We start from the raw sequence: 19,257 nt of genomic DNA on the forward strand, positions 1-19,257 counted from the left end.
AATATATGTACACTGGTTGTCATTTGCATCTATCTGAGTCAGATAGAGAATCTGGTGACTATAATCCAATGAACCTATTTTTAGGTTATGTACCTTCCTCAGCTTCAGAATTAAGCAAAACATTCATCATGCATTGATTGTTCATAGAATTAGTGAATATAAGCAAAGGGGTTGGGGCAGGTAGCTCCTCTCTGTGACTAACATGTGGTGACTTCATTACTGGGAAACACCTTTTATCCACACAAGCTGTATAGACTTTGGTTGAATGGCCTTTGACCTTACAAAGGCAAGGTCCCAAACTATTTACCTACCTACCTAAATACTGTACACGCACGCACACACACACACACAATCCATTCAATTGTGTCCAATCCTCGGAGACTGCCTGGACAAGTCCCTGCAGTTTTCTTCACAAGGTTTTTCTTTTCAGAAGTGGTTTGCCCATGTCTCCGCCCTAGGTCTGAGAGGGAATGACTGGCCCAAGGTCACCCAGCTGGCTTTGTGCCTAAGGTAGAACTAGAACCCCCAGTCTCCCAGTTTCTAGCTTAATGCCTTAACCACTACACCAAACTGGCTCTCAAACCTTATATAAAGCCATCTATATACAAGTTTATTATGCACAGAAAGTGTATATAAGTTTTGCAACTGTTAGTAGCGCTCAGATGAAGGAGTATAATCACATCCCTGTGATCTCTAAGCATTCATTCTGGGCTCTGAAAAAGCCACTAGAACATTAGATGGGCTACGTGGGATTTTCTGTCTTGTCATGTGCACTTACACATACACACTTTCCCACACATTGCAATATTGGAATGGGGCTAGATGTTGTTTATTTGTTTAGTCGCTTTCGACTCTTCATGACTTCATGGACCAGCCCACGCCAGAGCTTCCTGTCGGTTGTCAACACCCCCAGCTCCCCCAGGGACGAGTCCATCACCTCTAGAATATCATCCATCCATCTTGCCCTTGGTCAGCCCCTCTTCCTTTTGCCCTCCACTCTCCCTAGCATCAACATCTTCTCCAGGCTGTCCTGACTTCTCATTATGTGACCAAAGTATTTCAGTTTTGCCTTTAATATTCCCTCAAGTGAGCAGTCTGGCTTTATTTCCTGGAGGATGGACTGGTTTGATCTTCTTGCAGTCCAAGGCACTCTCAGAATTTTCCTCCAACACCACAGTTCCAAAGCATCTATCTTCCTTCTCTCAGCCTTCCTTATGGTCCAGCTCTCGCAGCCATATGTTACTACGGGGAACACCATTGCTTTAACTATGCAGACCTTTGTTGTCAGTGTGATGTCTCTGCTCTTAACTATTTTATCGAGATTGGTCATTGCTCTTCTCCCAAGGATTAAGCATCTTCTGATTTCCTGACTGCAGTCAGCATCTGCAGTAATCTTCGCACCTAGAAATACAGTCTTTCACTGCTTCTACATTTTCTCCCTCTATTTGCCAGTTATCAATCAAGCTGGTTGCCATAATCTTGGTTTTTTTGAGGTTTAGCTGCAAGCCAGCTTTTGCACTTTCTTCTTTCACCTTCATCATAAGGCTCCTCAATTCCTCTTTGCTTTCAGCCATCAAAGTGGTATCATCTGCATATCTGAGATTGTTAATGTTTCTTCCAGCAATTTTAACTCCAGCCTTGGATTCCTCAAGCCCAGCATGTCTCATGATGTGTTCTGCGTACAAGTTGAATAGATAGGGTGAGAGTATACAGCCCCGCCGTACTCCTTTCCCAATCTTAAACCAGTCCGTTGTTCCGTGGTCTGTTCTTACTGTTGCTACTTGGTCGTTACACAGATTCTTCAGGAGGCATACAAGATGACTTGGCATCCCCATACGGCTAAGAATTTGCCACAATTTGTTATGGTCCACACAGTCAAAGGCTTTAGAATAGTCAATAAAACAGAAATAGATGTTTTTCTGAAACTCCCTGGCTTTTTCCATGATCCAGCGGATATTGGCAATTTGGTCCCTAGTTCCTCTGCCATTTCTAAACCCAGCTTGTACATCTGGCAATTCTCACTCCATGGATTGCTGAAGTCTACCTTGCAGGATCTTGAGCATTACCTTACTGGCATGTGAAATGAGTGCCACTGTTCGATAGTTTGAACATTCTTTAGTGTTCCCCTTTTTTGGTATGGGGATATAAGTTGATTTTTTCCAGTCTGATGGCCATTCTTGTGTTTTCCAAATTTGCTGGCATATAGCATGCATTACCTTGACAGCATCATCTTGCAAGATTTTGAACAGTTCAGCTGGGATGCCATCGTCTCCTGCTGCCTTGTTATTAGCAATGCTTCTTAAGGCCTGTTCAACCTCACTCTTCAGGATGTCTGGCTCTAGCTCACTGACCACACCGTCAGAGCTATCCCCGATATTGTTATCCTTCCTATACAGGTCTTCCGTATATTCTTGCCACCTTTTCTTGATCTCTTCTTCTTCTGTTAGGTCCTTGCCATCTTTGTTTTTGATCATACCCATTTTGGCCTGGAATTTACCTCCGATGTTTCTAATTTTCTGGAAGAGGTCTCTTGTCCTTCCTATTCTATTGTCTTCTTCCACTTCCGTGCATTGCTTGTTTAAAACAATGGGCTAGATACTCAAATGTAAATAGAGGGATGGCCTTGGAAAGAAGAAACAACAGCAGCTCCAAGAAAAACAAGAAAACCAAACATGAAAGAGGAGGCAGGATCCCAAGAGCTTAGTAGAAACAGACAATTTACTGTATTGATGATTTGCTGGCTTTTGAGGCACTTCTAAAAATCTTGCTTTCAGAATATAACACATTTTTAAATTGTTATTTATTTTTTACTAAGCAGAGCTAAGTGGGGGGCAGGGGGCAAGTGATGCTGCAATGGAAGTTGGTGATCCAACCCTGTAACCTATTTCTTTGGGACTGTATTTTCTAAACTCCCTACCTGCAATGGGCTATCGCTGCAGGGCACTTTGGAAGGGGCAACTCTGAGGAAGATTTGCTGTATTGGTGGTGGTGACTTTGGGGTTTAGATTTGTCCAAGCGGGTGGCCTTATGGTGGTCTCTCTCTGTCTCTGTCTCTCTCTCTCCTGTGGAGAGAGATTTCTTTCAGCTCCATCAGATGGTTATTGGCACAAGCCATCTCAGCGGTTGAAAAAGAGTCAGAGACACTGAGCCTAAAATTTCAGTTATTTCAGGACATAATAGTGTGTGGGTTTACCTGGAAGCAAAATGGAACAGAGTGTTGAATAAACATAGGTGGGCTTAGATTACACACATCCAGAAAGATAAACAACTTTCGCCCTGTTCAGATAAGTTCTAAGACTTCCTCATTTAATCTATAAAGTGGCATGTGCCATTTTTGCCCATTTCAGAAGATACTAGCACTACCAAATCCGAGCTGCAGAAATCCAGATGGTCACAAGGTAGGGTTAGTACTTTCTATATTTCTGTACTGCCATCTAGAGGTTGTTCCAACTCTTGCAGCCCAGATCTGATGGCTCTAAATAAAAATTCATTGCCCATTGTTTTCTCAGCATAATTTGGGTGTTGTTTTGATCATTGAAAGCCCTACATGGCTCTGATCCTAGCTGAACAAAAGACCTGTAGAGGGGTCCCTTTCAGAAACGCTCTTGTTTTTGGAGGCCTGCTTATTGGGATATGGGAAAAGGTGGTTTCCCCAGGTATTTGTATGATTCCCCCCTCCTCTGGTTAAAAAAAGTGTGAACACACCCATCTTCAATAAGGTCTTTTCAGTTGTTTTAAGATGATGCTAGCACCTTTATGTCTCTGTTGCTTGTGTTATCTTTTAAATTATTATTGTTGCTTTAATTTTTTTGCTTTCATCCTATTTTCCTGGGTTGCTGGCTATTTTCATTGTGCAGCTTGGAGCAAACAGTGGGCTATAAGTCAAACGTAATCAAATCAATAACATTAAAGGAGAAAGGTGGATCCCTGCATTCAACTGTTCCTGTCCGACGCTGAAAGCCAGTGGTGAATAGGCAGGACAGCTGAAAGACTTTCCAAAAGTTTATAGAAATAACAGGAGAAATCAAGGAACTTGACTGAATTCTTCCTGTGCTTGCAGTCATGAGGAGTTTGGATGAATGACACACCAAAGTAAGCCTATACAACTTAGCGGGGATATTGAATTCCAGAGGAGGTAAATTCTCCCCTAAGGAAAGAATATGAGTTCTGGATCTCTGCTTGGGGTCGGGGGTAAAACTTCAAAAGACTTTAAAAGAAGACTGAGCTTTGCAGTAAAAGTTGGCTGGCTAATTGTTCAAATGCCAAATGAAAACATGACAATGGATATGCTACTTTCCCCAAAAGAACACATGTTTTTTAACCTTAGTTTTCAAGATGACCTAGTACAATAATTTTAAAAGGACAAGGTGAAATTGAGAGAAATTTTCAATTACCAAACCTCATTTTTTTCTTTTTTCTACAAATTGTGTGACTGTAGCCAGGCAGGCAATGTAATGTAATAATTGTTGGAGTGGAGTGGTAGAAAATTCATTATTTTTTCTTCCACAGCTTGAGAAAAAACGTTTCAATACATCTGCTTATCTCCTCTCCCCCCTGACCCCCATCCCAAGTTTGCTATTCAGCAGTCAAGTTAAAATTCTACATGGGGTGTCAATGAACTTGGATGACTACGCGGCTACTGACCTATAGGTAAATAATTCTGGGCACCGTGGAGGCTTGATTCCTGACCATTAAGTTACTATGCAAAAGTTGGTGGACACTGAAAACGCACAGATGCATTTTCGGTTAATGTGACGGCATTGGAATATTTGATATTTATTTCTTTTTGTTTTTCAAAACCTCATTTGGTGAGTAAATTTTTTTTTACTATTTTAGATTTAGGGGAAAATAATACTAAAAATAACACACACTTGAACAAGCTAAAGAAAATGGTCTTAAAGTTATTATGACCAGATTCTCATATTCTTGCTGTAATTCAAAGGAATAAAGGTGCTTGTTCGATTAACAGTATAAAGTTAATCTTTTAAAAAAATCAATGGAATCCTGTTTTGTTTGGATTAATGATATTAGGTAAGAGATGTACAGTATGTGTGGATAGATGGATGGATTTTCTAAATTGTACCTTCTGCCTGCCAGGTACCCAAATGATGGGCAATAGAAATATCAATGAAAACATCTTCTAAAATATGCCTATACAATAAGACCATATAAGGAACATACAATAAGATGTGACAATGGAATTAGAATATTTACTTTTGTATTTAAGAAGCCACTGACCTTCCATTTTTAGACTGTGTTAAGACTAAATTATATCTGATGTGGGAAATCAAGGACCTGATGTCTTGAGATTTTAAATATATGTGTGTGTTTAGGGGTGGGGAGAGGGTCTGAATTAAACTGGGATGTTGAGAGGTTAGCTGAGCCTGTGAGGTGCTACTAATTTCTTGTTGATTGCTTTTTATCCTCGATTGCCATTGTATGTTTTCATATTATTTTTTATTCTGTGTTTGGAATTGTTCTGTTGTATTAGCTGCTTAAAGCCACTTTTGTGAGATAGGCAGCCATATAAATTGAATAAACAAATAAGAGAAGCAAAATGGGGGAGATCCCTTTGCGTTATTTCCCACATCTAACCCATCCTTTTATTTTCATTCCTGAAGGGGAAAATAACTCATAATCTACTCAGTGAAATATTTTAAAGAAGTCAGTGTAGTGCCTTGGTTATTCTATTTCAATTATTTTTTTATTATGAACGTCAAGAGAGTAACAATTTAGACCCAAGAGCCAAGAACATTTATGTGGCCATTTAAATAGTTCATTTGTCATATTTACATTATACACACACACACACACATACATACAGTGAAAACATTCTCACTGCATATCTTATTCTGGGTTCATACAGTGTACGTACTGAAGCTAATACCTCTTTGTTTGATTTATTATATGTGATCAAGTCAGCGTCAGCTTTTAGCAACTACATAGATAAATCTTGTACAGGATAATCAGTCCCCAACCTGGCCCTTCAGGTCCTCCAACATCACACCCACTGCTGCTGTAATCAAGTCTATCCACCTTGCTGTTGGTCATTGTCTTCTTCTCTTTCCAACCACCTTTCCCAACATTATGGATTGGCAAAGGGAGCCAGACCTTTGCATAATGTGTCCAAAATATGGTAATTTGAGCCTCATCATATGTGCCTCAAGTGAAAACTATGGATTGATTTGTATTCTCAAGAGGCTTCTCCAATACCAAAGTTCAAAAGCATTAATACTCTTTCTATCCTGCTTCTTCAAATATTTGTGATTTTAGTAGTGCAACAGACCTAAATGCATTCCTAAACTGGCTTCCATACTTTTCAGAGTTTCACAGGTGAGAATTTACTTATACTTAAATTTCTCTGGAGAGCCAGTTTGGTCTAGTGGTCAAGGCATCAGACTAGAAACCAGAAGACTGTGAGTTCCATTCCCACCTTAGGCATGAAAGCTGGCTGGGTGACCTTGGGCCAGTCACTCTCTGTCAGCTGTGGGAAGGAGGCAAGGGCAAACCACTTCCCAAATCTTGCCAAGGAAACTGCAGGGACTAGTTCTGGCAGTCACTGAGGATCAGACATGATTGAACGGAAAAAAAAAAAAAATCTCCGAATTTATTCAGATGTCTTCCCATGTCAGAATGCATATGGTTGCAGCCCTAATAGCACACAAACCAGGTCCTGGATGAAACAACGAGTGCTCTAGATCTGGGTGAAACCAGAATTCTAGAAGAGTTCAGAATAATTTAGAAGATGCTATAATATACTTAAGGCTCAGCAAGCTGGTCCAAACCAATTCCTCCAGTGTTCTGCGAATTGCAGCTGCTCAGTGAATGTACCGAGGAGAGGAGAGGAGAGGAGAGAGGAAAGAGGAAAAGGAAAAGGCATGCATAAAATGTCATGATGGTGTGAGGGAATAAGAGAATTGGCTTTACAGTCTGTCAGGTCAGGCCACCATCAATTTCCCTAATCACAATGTCTTGGATAAGAGGTGAGATTGTGTCAGGCATGGATAGAAGTAGATATATTAATATTTGCTCAATGTATTGCCTCGGTGTTACCAATCCCTTGTTCTGACTGACTGTGCCACTCTGTCTTACTATGTTGAATCAATTAACTTTGACTGATTATTTTTAATTTGTCATCAGTGCTGATGGACTGATCCGTTCATTTTCTCTCCTTTCCATTGCCTTCCCTTCCCGACATATTTCTCCATTCATTTAATCTGCTTTAAACATGGGGCTCTTTTCCAACTATATTACTTAGTCTTCTCTCATTCATGCACCATATCCCTCCAGCAATCCTGCTGTTTTTGTCAGAGTGACAGAAGCAGCTGTACCACTTCCTGTTGCAAGCTCCACCACTTTTGGGTGTGCATGAAACCTCACGGCACACCTAGAAAAGGGGCAGGGCTTGCATCACTAGGCCGTACTGCTGCTTTCATCACACTGACTTCCTTCTTTCCCCTGTGGATGCCATTGTAGCCCTCCCTCCCTCCCTCCATTCATTCTTTCAAACAGCTTCTTCTGTTTTTTTAAGTTGTCATTGTTGCTAGTGTGCCTTGTTACCATAGATTGGTTTGTATGCCTTATGTAGTGTATCAGGTGGTACTACACATTTCTTTTGGTTCTCTTGCCAGGCCAGCAGCCAGCAAGAGGCTGGGCAGTGGAGGCAGCATAGGATGTCCCAATTTGCTGGATGCCAGCCATTGGTACCTGAATGCTAGTCTCCACCTTAGGTTGTACTTTGGCTGGAGATGGTTAAGATGGGGCTTTGGAAATAAAACTTGGATTCAAGCAAGATCTTCCTTTCACGTTGTAACTGAGCAAGTAGTCAAACAATTGTGATGGTGTCATGCTTCAGTGCACAGTTTCTACATGGGCAAGCTCTAGCAAATAATGGAAATAGAAAGGATTCCAGCAGCTATCCAAGTAGGCCAGCCTGGACTGAACGATGCACCTGCATGTCTTCAACTCTGATACCTCCATCTATTATTCCTTCCCAATCCTTAGAAGCCATTTTGAGTCCTTGAGTTGTCCTTTGTAAGGCTCATTTAAGCCCATGTTTAAAGAATAAGATGAGAAAGAGTGATACACATAAGATTTAGGGCATAGCATTATCTTCTGCTGTCCTCCTGATTAAGGTTGTGATCAGCAGGATTGAAAAAACTCAAATAACAAACGAATGGCAAAAATGGAGAGGAGGGGGTTAAAAGAATAAAATAATTTTCCAGTAATGTAGCTTCTTGGTAATTGTAAAGTTATCTATTGTGCAGTGAAGGGCTGGCTAGATAGATGTACCTGTAGGAAGACCAAGCCTTGGGAATGTCTTAGTCAAATTAAGAATGTAAAGGATTATTGGATATGTTAGGAACAGAACATTCCCAACCTATGTTAGGAGTAGGAGTGATCTGAACAAGCACTTGTAGAATCCATAGCTTAAAAACAGAAATCAATATTTTGAGATGCCTATGACTATTCCAGCTGGACTCAGACCAAGGATTTTACTCCAACTTGGGTGAAATTTGGGTCACTATTACCAAAAGAGATGGCCAGAAGAGTCTCACTGTTAAAAGGAACAATGTTTTAAACAATATTCTGCTAGAAAAATTGTGTCCACGGAGCTTATTTAAAACAATAAAGACATGAATCAAAGTTTGTTTTTTTAAAAAGGGGAAGTTGGTTATCATGGTCCTTATGACTGGGCTACTAAGAAGATGTAGTCTCTTAGCCAGCTGGAAAATTGTAGGTAACATCTCTTGAAGGGTGGTGATGCTAACAGGAGGAATGTAATGGTATGTGGGAAAGACCTAGGGAGACTGGGCGAAGAGAGGCTGCCAAGGGAACGGTCAGATAAGAGACAGCATGGCCTGCAACTGGATAGTGCGTGGGGCAAGAGGCTTAGAAGAGACTCGCTCTAGTTTCTCGGGTTGAAATGGTGGGGTGGGGGGAGAATTGTACTTTCAAACTTGTAAGCTTCTGTCAGAGCCAGTTTGGTCTAGTGGTTAAGGCGCTGAGCTAGAAACCAGGAGACTGTGAGTTCTAGTCCTGCCTTAGGCCTGAAAGCCGGCTGGGTGACCTTGGGCCAGTCCCTCTCTCTCAGCCCAACTCACCTCACAGGGTTGTTGTTGTGGGGAAAATAGGAGGAGGAAGGAGTATTTGGTATGTTCACCACCTTGAGTTATTTATAAAAATAATAAAGGTGGAATAATAAATAAATGTAGCTTAACGATAAAGTGGAGTTAGCTCATCTCGTCCTGATTCCTATCTGGTTTCCCTGGCAAGGCTGACAAAGAATGAGGTGGGTTGGTTTCCAATTGATTTATCATCGTTTTGAGTGGGAGGATAAGCAGTAAGCCTTTGGGAAGCAAATGATTCTCGTTTTCCATCTTGAAAAAGTTTCCTATCTTCTGAAATCAGCTATTTTGTAGCCAGATTTCAGGAATGTGATCTTGGAATGCTGGGGGTTTACTCCTCCCTGCACAAGGCGTTATCCACAAAACATTGCAATCTGCATTCATGCTCTGAAGCACAGCAGCACATAGGAAATCATACATCATTCCAGTGAGCTCTGTTTTTCCAAATCATGCTCTGGAATTGGAAAATTGATTAGATTGGACTGCTTTGGAATTAGGCTATTTTGGGAGCTCTGGATTGGACAGTCTCTGCGCACCCCTTTGCTTTTTTTGGAAAACTAAGACATGCTGTAGGTATGAGCCTTTATGAAGCTAATTGTGTGGGGTGAAGAGCAAGCCCCCCTTCCCCCCTAGAATGCAGTTGAATAAAACCAAGCATGCTGAGGGATTGTGGAATACTGGCTGGATAGGAAAAGGGAGAACCAGTAAAGGCAGAGTGGATAAGGACATCCTGAAAGCCAATCTTTGAACAAAACCATCCATCACTGCAACCATTGGGTTGAGTCTCACTTTAGTTAGTATCTACTATCTGAAATAAGGTGCTTTCTCTTGCCAAAGCAGCTTTGCAGATAAACAAGAGAAAAATCAGTGTCAGGGCAGGGTGAACTACAAACCTCCAGGACAAGGGACAAAAGAAATGTTGAGTCCACCTGTTGCACAAAGCCCTCATGTAGCGTTGGGTTGGTTTAAAACAACATCTGAGGTTTGTGTTGTGGGTAAAGCTTATCACTGTGCATAAAAGAGACCAGTCCTAAAATGCAAAGTAAAAAAGCAGCGACAGTATAGCAACATGCTGGTAAACTACTGGACTGCCACAAGGGTTCAATTCCATTAAGGCAGGGATAGGCTACCTGCTGTCTTCCAGATGTTTTGAATGAGAGCTCCCATGAACCAATCATGATAACAAACAGCAAGGGTTTGTGGGGGTTGTTCAAAAACAGCAATTTGCCTATCGCTGTTTTAAAATGGGTAATGAGTAAAGGCTGAGGTATCTCAGCAAGGACTACTTACAGTGAGCCGCTGGTGGGTCTCTTCCAGTACATTTTATCAGCTGCTAATCATTTGCTACTTAAATTAGGGTGTTGGAACCACAGGATGCATGTGGATTTACAACTGATTGTAGAACTACTGAAAAAAGAGAAATTATTCAGACAGAAGCCGCTTCAAAGATGCATGGAAATTTATGGGGGACAGAGTAGGCTACACACTGCTAATCCCTTCCTTAGTTTAGTTAAATATCAATTCTACTTATAAATATTTTAACTTTTATTTTTGTTAAATGTTGATTGCAAGTGATGTTCAACCTTTCAATACTCTCTAGTGTTTACCTGAAACTGCTGGGAGAGATCATCCAATGATTTGGGGTTTGGTATCATAAATATGATGATGATACCCAATTGTACGTCACCATCCTGGACCACACAGATGATACTGTCAACATCTTGACCCAGTGTCTGGAAGTGTTGGGATCTGGTTGGGATAAAACATGCTGAGGGTGAACCCTGAGAAGTTGGAGTTATTGTTTGTTCATCAGGGATCCCTGACATCTTGAGTTGTGTCTCTTGATGGGGTAGTACTGCCCCTTGAGGACCAGATACACCACTTGGGTGTCCTCCTGGACTTACAGATACTGCTGGACAGACAAGTTGAGGGGCCCTTTGCCCAGCTTTGACTGGCACACCAGTTGCAGCATTACCTAGAATGAGAGGATTTCACAACAATGATTCATGCCCTCATCACCACTCTCCTGAAATTGAAGACCACATGGAAGTTTCAATTAGGTAGAATGCCGTCGCCTGATTGTTGCCAGATACTTACCAAGATGAGCACATTACAGCTGTGTCCTGGGCCCTGCACTGGCTTCCCGTTAGTTTCCATGGCAATTCAAAGTGCTGGTTTTGACCTTTAAAACCCTCCATGGCTTGACACTGAGGTATCTCTAGTGCTATCTCCTTCACTCAATTTCACTTGATGCTCCTGGGAAAATCTATTAATAGTCCTCATTTCTGGGTGATTGCCGGGAAGGAAGACTGCAGATGTGGCTTTTTGGTGATGGTAGTGATACTATGGAACTCCCTACCCTGAAATTCAATCAGCTCCTACCTTGTTAGCTTCAGAAAACTATTAAAAACAGAGCTGTTTAGTTCTGTTCAGTTGTAGATGTCACCTATTTTTATTGCTTTTTGATTAGTTGTTTTTATTATCCATGATTTACTTACTAAAATTGTTATTAAAATTATTTATACTGTGAATGTTTATTGTTGAGATTGTAACCCACCAACATGTCTTGATTATTATTTTTTAATAAATAAATGGATGACATAGAGGGGGGACAGACCTGCTAGGATTACAGAAGATCATTGTCTGGTCTGAAGTGAGCCAACAGTCGAATCACAATTTCTTGGATTTTTGTAGGAACTGAAAGAAGCCGATCATGCCTGAACCAGTTACTTTGTGCAGTATTAAGAGAATTGGAGAAGACAATTTTGCCTTTGAATCAAATGAATCATGTAAGCATTTGTATTTGGAACAATTCTTGACTTCACAGATTGATTAGTAAACCTGATTTGTTTATATCATTCCTTGATTATGGTTTATTATATGGTCATGGTTTAATATGTTTTGTCTACTAGATTGCTTTTACTTTGTTTCAGTAAAGTACCATTAACAACTAATTAGATTGGATCCTAACTCACTGGGATGTAAATAAAATCTTGTGCCTTTTTGCCTATTTAAACAAATGTTTGTTGAATTGGAGGATCATGGAAGGGCTAATTGCTAACTTTTGGCATATGTAATGCTCTTCAACAGCTTTCAGGGGTGGAATAGTGCTTGCGTAAAGGGAAAAAAAATGTGATCCACTAATTTGACCAAACTTTAAAAAAAGAAAAAGAAAACCCTCTCAGCAGCTCCTTAAAGCAGTTGTGTCTTCTCTCAGAAGGGCACCTCTATGTCTTGCATGAAAAGCCCATGCCCTTTGAAGCACCTTTTCCTCTTTAAATCCAAAGCACTGCACAAGCCCTGCTCTTCATATAGATGTTTTGCAGTAGCCATTTGACTGCAGTGCAGGATATATTCAGAGTGACATTTTATGACTGGTTTTTGAAATAGTGCCATTACCTTTATCAAATATCTAGCCTTAAAGGTGCGAGTATTATCTCTGAAGCTCTTAGTGGCTTGGAGCCCAGCCTGCCTGGGTACCTAGGTCAGCAAAAAAGGCCTTTTTGAAGACCCTCACCTCCACCCCCCAAAACCTGCCTGTCTGGTACACTGTAAGAGGCCTTCTCTTGAGTAGATTTCAGGTCAAGGAATATACTCCCTGGGAAGCTGTATTTGCCCCAATATTCAGGAAGATAGAAAAAGGACCTCTCTTCTGCCAAACTTTTAATTGTTAATGCATTTCAGTGTTTATTTTCAGCTCCAATTTTAACTGTATTAATGTTCTAATTTATCATTTGTATTTTTACTCACTGTTAAGTCAGCATAATTACTTTAAAAAACCAAGAAAAGCAGAATAGAAATCTAAAATAAAATATGCTTTATAAAATGGGCAGGGTTGGATGTATGATTAGCAATGGCACGGTAACTGAAAGCAAAAGGGGTTTGAAGAGGCGTCAGACAGGGTAAGGACTTCTGAATTAGTTAAATGTAAAAAGCTAGTTTTCCTCCTACTTCTCTCTTAAATGGAGAAAGATCAAAACTGAAATCTTTGTTATTCTTCATCATGATTTAGGAACCAGTTTAGTGAAGTAGAAGTGAAACGGAAGACATTTTAATTTGGTCCATTCTGAAGTGTTTACAAAAGTCAGGAGTGGAGGTGTTGCGGGAAGCCTTAAGCACTGCATTGCATAACTGAAAGATCGATGTAGGGAAGAAAGTGAGAAGCAAGCGTAGGGATATAGATTTGTAGGAGAAAAAAAATCTTGCTAAATATTTAACTTCAAGATGTATTGATTTTCCAACAGATAACGACATCAGCAAAGCACAGTAAGTAAGTCAGAGTGTTAAAGGGTGGTAGAAGTGAGACCTGCAAAATGTGTTGCATGTGGAGCTTCTGTTCCAGATTTCAGCCACCCTTGCTCTTTCTCGGGACACCCCATCTTCTTTTCTCTGCTCTCCCGTCCTCCGCTTACCACATCCCTTGGTCACTGAGCATGCTCATCTCCCCATATTTTCATTCTAAGCTATTTTGCTCTCTGCCAGACTCTTGGTTTCTCTGAGCATGTTGGGTCCTCCACCTTGTGAAGTTCCTGTGTGACACATCTCACTTCCTTGAGGCATTTTATGCAATGCAAAGAACCTCTTCTAGTGCTTCCCTTAGCCAGAAATATGCTTCTATACGAGTATGCATATGCTTCAACCCACTATCTTCAACAAAGTAGCTGCTGTGCTTTGCTGTTTAGAAGCAGGAGCTGCGTTGCTCCGCTTCAGAGGAATGCTTTGCCCAAATTTTCATCAAAGCAAAGTATTCTGTCAGAGATTTGTGCAACCCCTCATCCCCTTCCCACTCCTGCCAGTTTTTCTGCTCTGCTCACCCTCCATCAATAATCAGCATGCCAAATGTACTGAGCCTGGTTCTGAACACTGCTCTCTTTTGAGAAACCTTACTGAAATATCCTTTTAGTTAAATTTAAAGCTCATTCAAAATAAACCCGCCTTCGATGTATTTCAAAACATTTCAAATACTATTTCTTTTAAAGATAATGTTCTTATTGAAATCTAACACAAAAAAGCTGCAGACTACATTTGGAGGAATATAATCAGTGGGTCTGACACTGAACAGAACTGGACAGTTAATCCTGCTCCCAGTGAGAAAATTGTATTGCCTTTTGCAGGAGTTTTGGTGTGAAAAATGAAGTCTCTTCAAAGAACAATGCAAAAGCAAACAGGTGAGATAAACTCTCTTTTCTTCTAGTAGTGCATTTGCTGATTTCATTCATTCCATTAAGCTTTTTGAGGGGAGGAGGCAGGGTGGAATAAGGCAAAGAGAATAAAACATTTTAATGTTGTAATGCAAAAAAATTAAACAGTCCTCATATACAGTAGATGCCTGAGGATGTTGGCTTCTGCTTTCAGTATCAGCCAGTTCTAAAAATTCTCCTATCCTTTGAATCATGCTCTTTGTACTAATTATCTCCATCATCCCCCTCCTTTCCCAATTGCTTGCATCTCCTTATGGAATCATTCAGCATGTCAATAATTTCCCTCACCTACTGCATGACGAGGCTTACAAAACCATAACGGGAAGACCTCCTTGTTAGGTCACTGAGCCCAATCATTGGTTTGATGTGCAAAAGCCAGAGCAGTTGCTTGAGCAAGCAAGGGATACCCTCCTCTGAATAACTGTTTAACCCTGAACTGCTCTTAGCATCAAGAAGTTGCTTCCAATGTGCAAAATTTGTCCTCCTCTAACTTCAGCTCATAAAATCCAGTCCTGCAGAAAATCAGGACTGGAGTTAGGAGCTGTCTCCCCTCAGTCTTCTCTCCCCAGGTGAAACAAACACAGATCCTTACTGGGACTTATTCTCTAGTCCCACTTTGTTGCCTTCTTCTGACCCAGTTCTAGTCTGTATTCAGGCTTCTTAACACCTGGAATCCAGTTTTTGCATACTAGAGACTATCTAGTTTTGAATAATGTGGGACCGTTACTCCCCAGAGTCTGGAAATCAAGGTTATTCTAATGCTTCCTAAAGTTCTAGTACTTCTCTGGCTCTTCCAAAATTTGCTCAAGTGCAAGGCAAGCACAGCATCACTTGGGACAGCAGTGATTCCCATAGATGGGTAATACATGAAAAGTTCTAAAAATAAGCTGAATAAAACATATTTGGGGTTCTTGTATAAAGATATGAAAGATAGGTGCCGTTAGTTGTGAGCTACTGGTTCTACTTTTTCAGAAAATACAGACTAATTCCTTCAGGTTGGACCAATTTTCCAAACCTGCTGCTTTCCAATTATCTCATAGTACAACTCCCATAATTGCCAGCCTACACAGCCTTTAGCGATAAACCCCTTTAATTTTTAACATGCATCCCCAAAGTACTTCCTTTCTATACATCATGGAAATCAGAATAAGGGTGTAGCACCTTCCTATCTTATTACCTGCAAATATTTGATTGATCCATCAGTTGATGAGACAGGTGAGACACAGATTTGTACAACAATGCTTCGGCTCTTTATGTATGAAGCGTGCTCCTATGCTGCTGCAACCAAAAGGACTCTCGGCAGCTTAAAAATACAATTTAAAATGTGCACAGTTCAACAATAATACAACAAATATATGGCAGTACATAAAAATAAAGATAATGGTGTCGATCTCCACTCAGGGAAAGGCTCTCTGGAACAGCTCAGGGTTTAAAATTTCCAAACAACCAGCCCAGAGGGAACTAGCCTGATCTCCACAGGGAGGCCATTCCGAAGCATCAGTGCTGCAAGAGCAAAACAGCCCCTCCTGGCCATCCTTATGACACTGATGACACTGCACTCCTTTAAAGGCACTTCTGAGGGCTACAAGATTCGAACCAAAAAGGAAGGAGCTTCTGTATCTCCTAGAAATATTTTATCTGCTGGACTGATTTGAACGGGGTCATCTGGGAGGCAAAACAGCTGCTAGTTAGAAAGGTGCTGTCTTCAGTCTTGGGGTGTTTGAAGAAGGCCCTGGTGGATCTGCTAGAAGGGGAAAAACTAAATGTATAATGCCCTGTGTTTTTCTTTCTTTAAAGGATACCAGGCAAGAAAAAGGATGACATTCAAACTGGATTCTTTCAGCTGGTAATAGCATTCCTTGTTTTCATTATTTTTCACCTACAATATATTTCTTTAGAGCAAGGCTCTCAAACTTTTCTATCACCAGTTAATCTGTCCCAGAACCTGGTCCAACCAAAATAGAAATAAAAGCCCAGTTTTCCAAGAAAGACATTCATGTTTGTTATTATATTTATACATTGTTATTATATTTATACATTCTGCTAAGTTTTAAGACTTAGTCTTACTGTGTGTCTAACTTGTGGTCCTGTACCATCAGCTGTGAACCACAGCATCAAATGTGGGGGGAGACCTCTGGTTTATGGGAACAGCTGTTCACTTACTTACTCAAACCTCAATATCTATAAATTGAAACTAGATGCAAAATAGTGACAGAAGTCCAGCCTGGAAATCAGTTTTCAGAATCAAAAGTAAAGGTTCAGTCATTTTACCTCACAAACTCAATTCTCTTTTCTTCCCCAAATTTCTTTGTTTCTGCAGTGTAATTTAAGGGGAAAAAACTCATTCTTGCACAGGAGTCAGAAATTCTTTCTAATACTCCGAATCACTGACTTATTAGTCAGTGGACTTTAACTTACTTCTCCCCATCATTGTTTTAAATCCCAGCAAGGAATCACTTCCCCAAATCTATACTGCTATTGATGTGTTATACACGTCTCCAGAGATTTAAAAACTTCCATCATTTGCCTAAAAGCCTTTTTGTTCTACAGGTAGTCCTCATTTAGTGACTGCCTCCTTTAGCAACCATTTGCAGTAACAACGGTGATGAAAAAATAACTTTGTGACCAGTCCTCACATTTATGACCTTCACAGGTCTGTAAAGCAAAGGAAAGTTGAAGATTGTAAGCACAGTTGTAGTTTCGCTTAGCAACAGCTTCTCTTAACAACCAAGTTGCCGGTCCCAATTGTGGTCTTTAAATGGGGATTACCTTTTATTATTTGTGATGGGGGATTTAATCAAGAAGGTCCTCTGCTGGTCCTGTGTTGCAGGCTGAAGTCAGGAACAGGGACATGTTTCACCTGAAAGGATGCAATGCTATGCTGTTAGTAAAAATAATGGACCAGTGATGTGAAAAACAAATGTGAAAACCACTGGTGAGCAAACACTGCCTGCTCTTCCTTACAGTTTAGATTTGCTTCTTCAGCTGAGATACTGATGATGCTTTGTGGGAGCATCTGTGCCTTTCTTCATGGAGCAGCCCAGCCAGCCATGCTGATTATTTTTGGGATGATGACGGACACGTTCATTCAATATGATACTGAAAAACAAGCACTGAAGGACCCAAACAAAGTGTGTATGAATAACACAATAGTTTGGATCAACAGCTCTCATCACCAGAATGACAGTAACGCATCAATAAGTTGTGGGTAAGTCAGCAAAATATTTTCCGTCCTCTAATTTTATCAGATGGTGTTGTCTGCAATCATGCACACTTGTCTGAGAGTTCCTCCAACAGGTCATCTGAATCAGCAAACAATTGGCCTCTTTGAGGATGATTATTCCATTAAGCTGAGTACTCTGTTATCAGAGAAATTAATGTATGCAGAATGACAGTGTCTGACCACATGCAGCTCAGTTAGGTTTCAGACAGATGTTGACACTTCTCCAGAGATGGGAGATATTGCTGCTTGCTCAGGAGTTGATAAGGGCTTGTGTTCATCTGCAGCACCTACACTGGTGTTAAACTTAAAAGAACTATCGGCTTGAATGGGATATTTCAGAACGTTGCATTTTGCAATCACCTTTTTTCAAGATTTGATGGTTATCCTGAAGCAAAGAGGAAAATCAACATTGCTCTGTCACTTTTCCCCTCCCCTTCAATTCCTGTTATCTTGCAGTGGTTTTGTAGAAGTAGGAACAATACATCTAGTGCCTTAAGCTTCAGGGTGCATGCTTTTAGGCTTGAAATTCTGAAGCCACCGTGCACAAACTGGTCATCACAAAACATCTGGATCCAAGAGCCAACAGGCAGACTAAACATGAAGTGGATTGCATTGTGCAAAACTTCAAAGGAGTTATTTGATTCAGCAGTGCAATTGAACCATCGCATCAAAGCAGCTGGCACACCAGAGGGTGGCTTTGCAGATTCCACTGCTTCTCTGTGCTGCTGTGGTCGTTATAGACCCTATGCGTGTTGCGATTTCAATTCCATATGTGGAGAAGCTGAGTAGAATCTGGGTTTCATTCATCTTCTGTAATATGGTCAGCCACAATCCTTAACTTTGCTTTCTCTTCTGCTGATCAGATGTCACACTGGGCCTGCCCACTCAGCTGTTGGCACTCTGGATATGGGCTCAGGGCTGATCAGCCCAGTACACACTCTTTGGAAGGGATGTCCACAACTATGCAATCCAAACCCCACCCCTTTTTAATGTGCATGTCACAAACACAAAAAAAGGGGCAGGGTGTCAATTATGCAGTTGTGTCCACCATCTTGAGTTTTTCAACCACCTCCTGTGGGTGTCCCTGCTCTTAGATCAGATTTTGATTTGGGGCAATTTTAATCTTTGGATAATGACTGAAAACTGCAGGCACTGATCTAAAGCCTTACAGAACTGTTTTTAAGACTTAGCGATAATAAAGTTATGGATTCTACTCATTCTGAGCTAGCCTGTTTGTCCTTGGCCTGCTGCCTCTTCCTCTGGCATTGTATCCCACTGAGCTAGCCTCTTCAGCAGCCTCTGCTAAACAACCAATAGAGAGTATTAGAAGTAAGCAACAACTCTGACATGATGGATTTGCACAACGTGGTCATTCTTCAGTGGTCTGCCGACCTTGACATCCTGGAAAAACCAGAGGAAAAGCAATGTCTTAAAACTCTGTAAAAAAAATGTCATTTTTAAATTGTGGCAGGATGCTTGCTGCCTTGATGGAGCCCATGACAGTCTCTTTGCTAGTGTAACAGGCTGTGTGAAAAACCTTGAGGAAGAGCTGCAGCCTAGACAACAGTCTGATAAATGAAATTGGACTCCAAAGCAGGAATGCAATTTGAGAAAGCATCTGAGTTGACCTTCCCTAGTTCTCTAGAACATAAAAGGCAGGGAGGGGAGAGGCACATTCAGACTTGCAAGATTCTGTTACTGTAAC

At 40.9% G+C, this 19,257-nt stretch overlaps 1 protein-coding gene across 2 annotated transcripts in view; it reads left to right on the forward strand.

Moving 5' to 3' along the window:
• The first annotated feature begins 4,703 nt into the window (after positions 1 to 4,703).
• ABCB11 (ATP binding cassette subfamily B member 11) overlaps positions 4,704 to 19,257 on the forward strand; it is a 72,090-nt gene continuing 57,536 nt past the window's right edge. The window contains exons 1-6 of one of the 2 annotated variants that reach the window (XM_063318223.1): positions 4,704 to 4,808; positions 11,823 to 11,917; positions 13,373 to 13,394; positions 14,243 to 14,296; positions 16,127 to 16,175; positions 17,296 to 17,537. In XM_063318223.1, coding sequence (XP_063174293.1) covers positions 11,842 to 11,917; positions 13,373 to 13,394; positions 14,243 to 14,296; positions 16,127 to 16,175; positions 17,296 to 17,537 — 443 coding nt within the window. In that variant the 5' untranslated portion in view covers positions 4,704 to 4,808; positions 11,823 to 11,841. Of the gene's footprint in view, positions 4,809 to 11,822; positions 11,918 to 13,372; positions 13,395 to 14,242; positions 14,297 to 16,126; positions 16,176 to 17,295; positions 17,538 to 19,257 lie in introns of those variants that run through there. The other variant, XM_063318224.1, reaches the window with a different exon arrangement.

The sequence above is a fragment of the Candoia aspera genome, chromosome 1 (genome assembly GCF_035149785.1).
Source record: "Candoia aspera isolate rCanAsp1 chromosome 1, rCanAsp1.hap2, whole genome shotgun sequence".
Lineage (NCBI taxonomy): Eukaryota > Metazoa > Chordata > Lepidosauria > Squamata > Boidae > Candoia > Candoia aspera.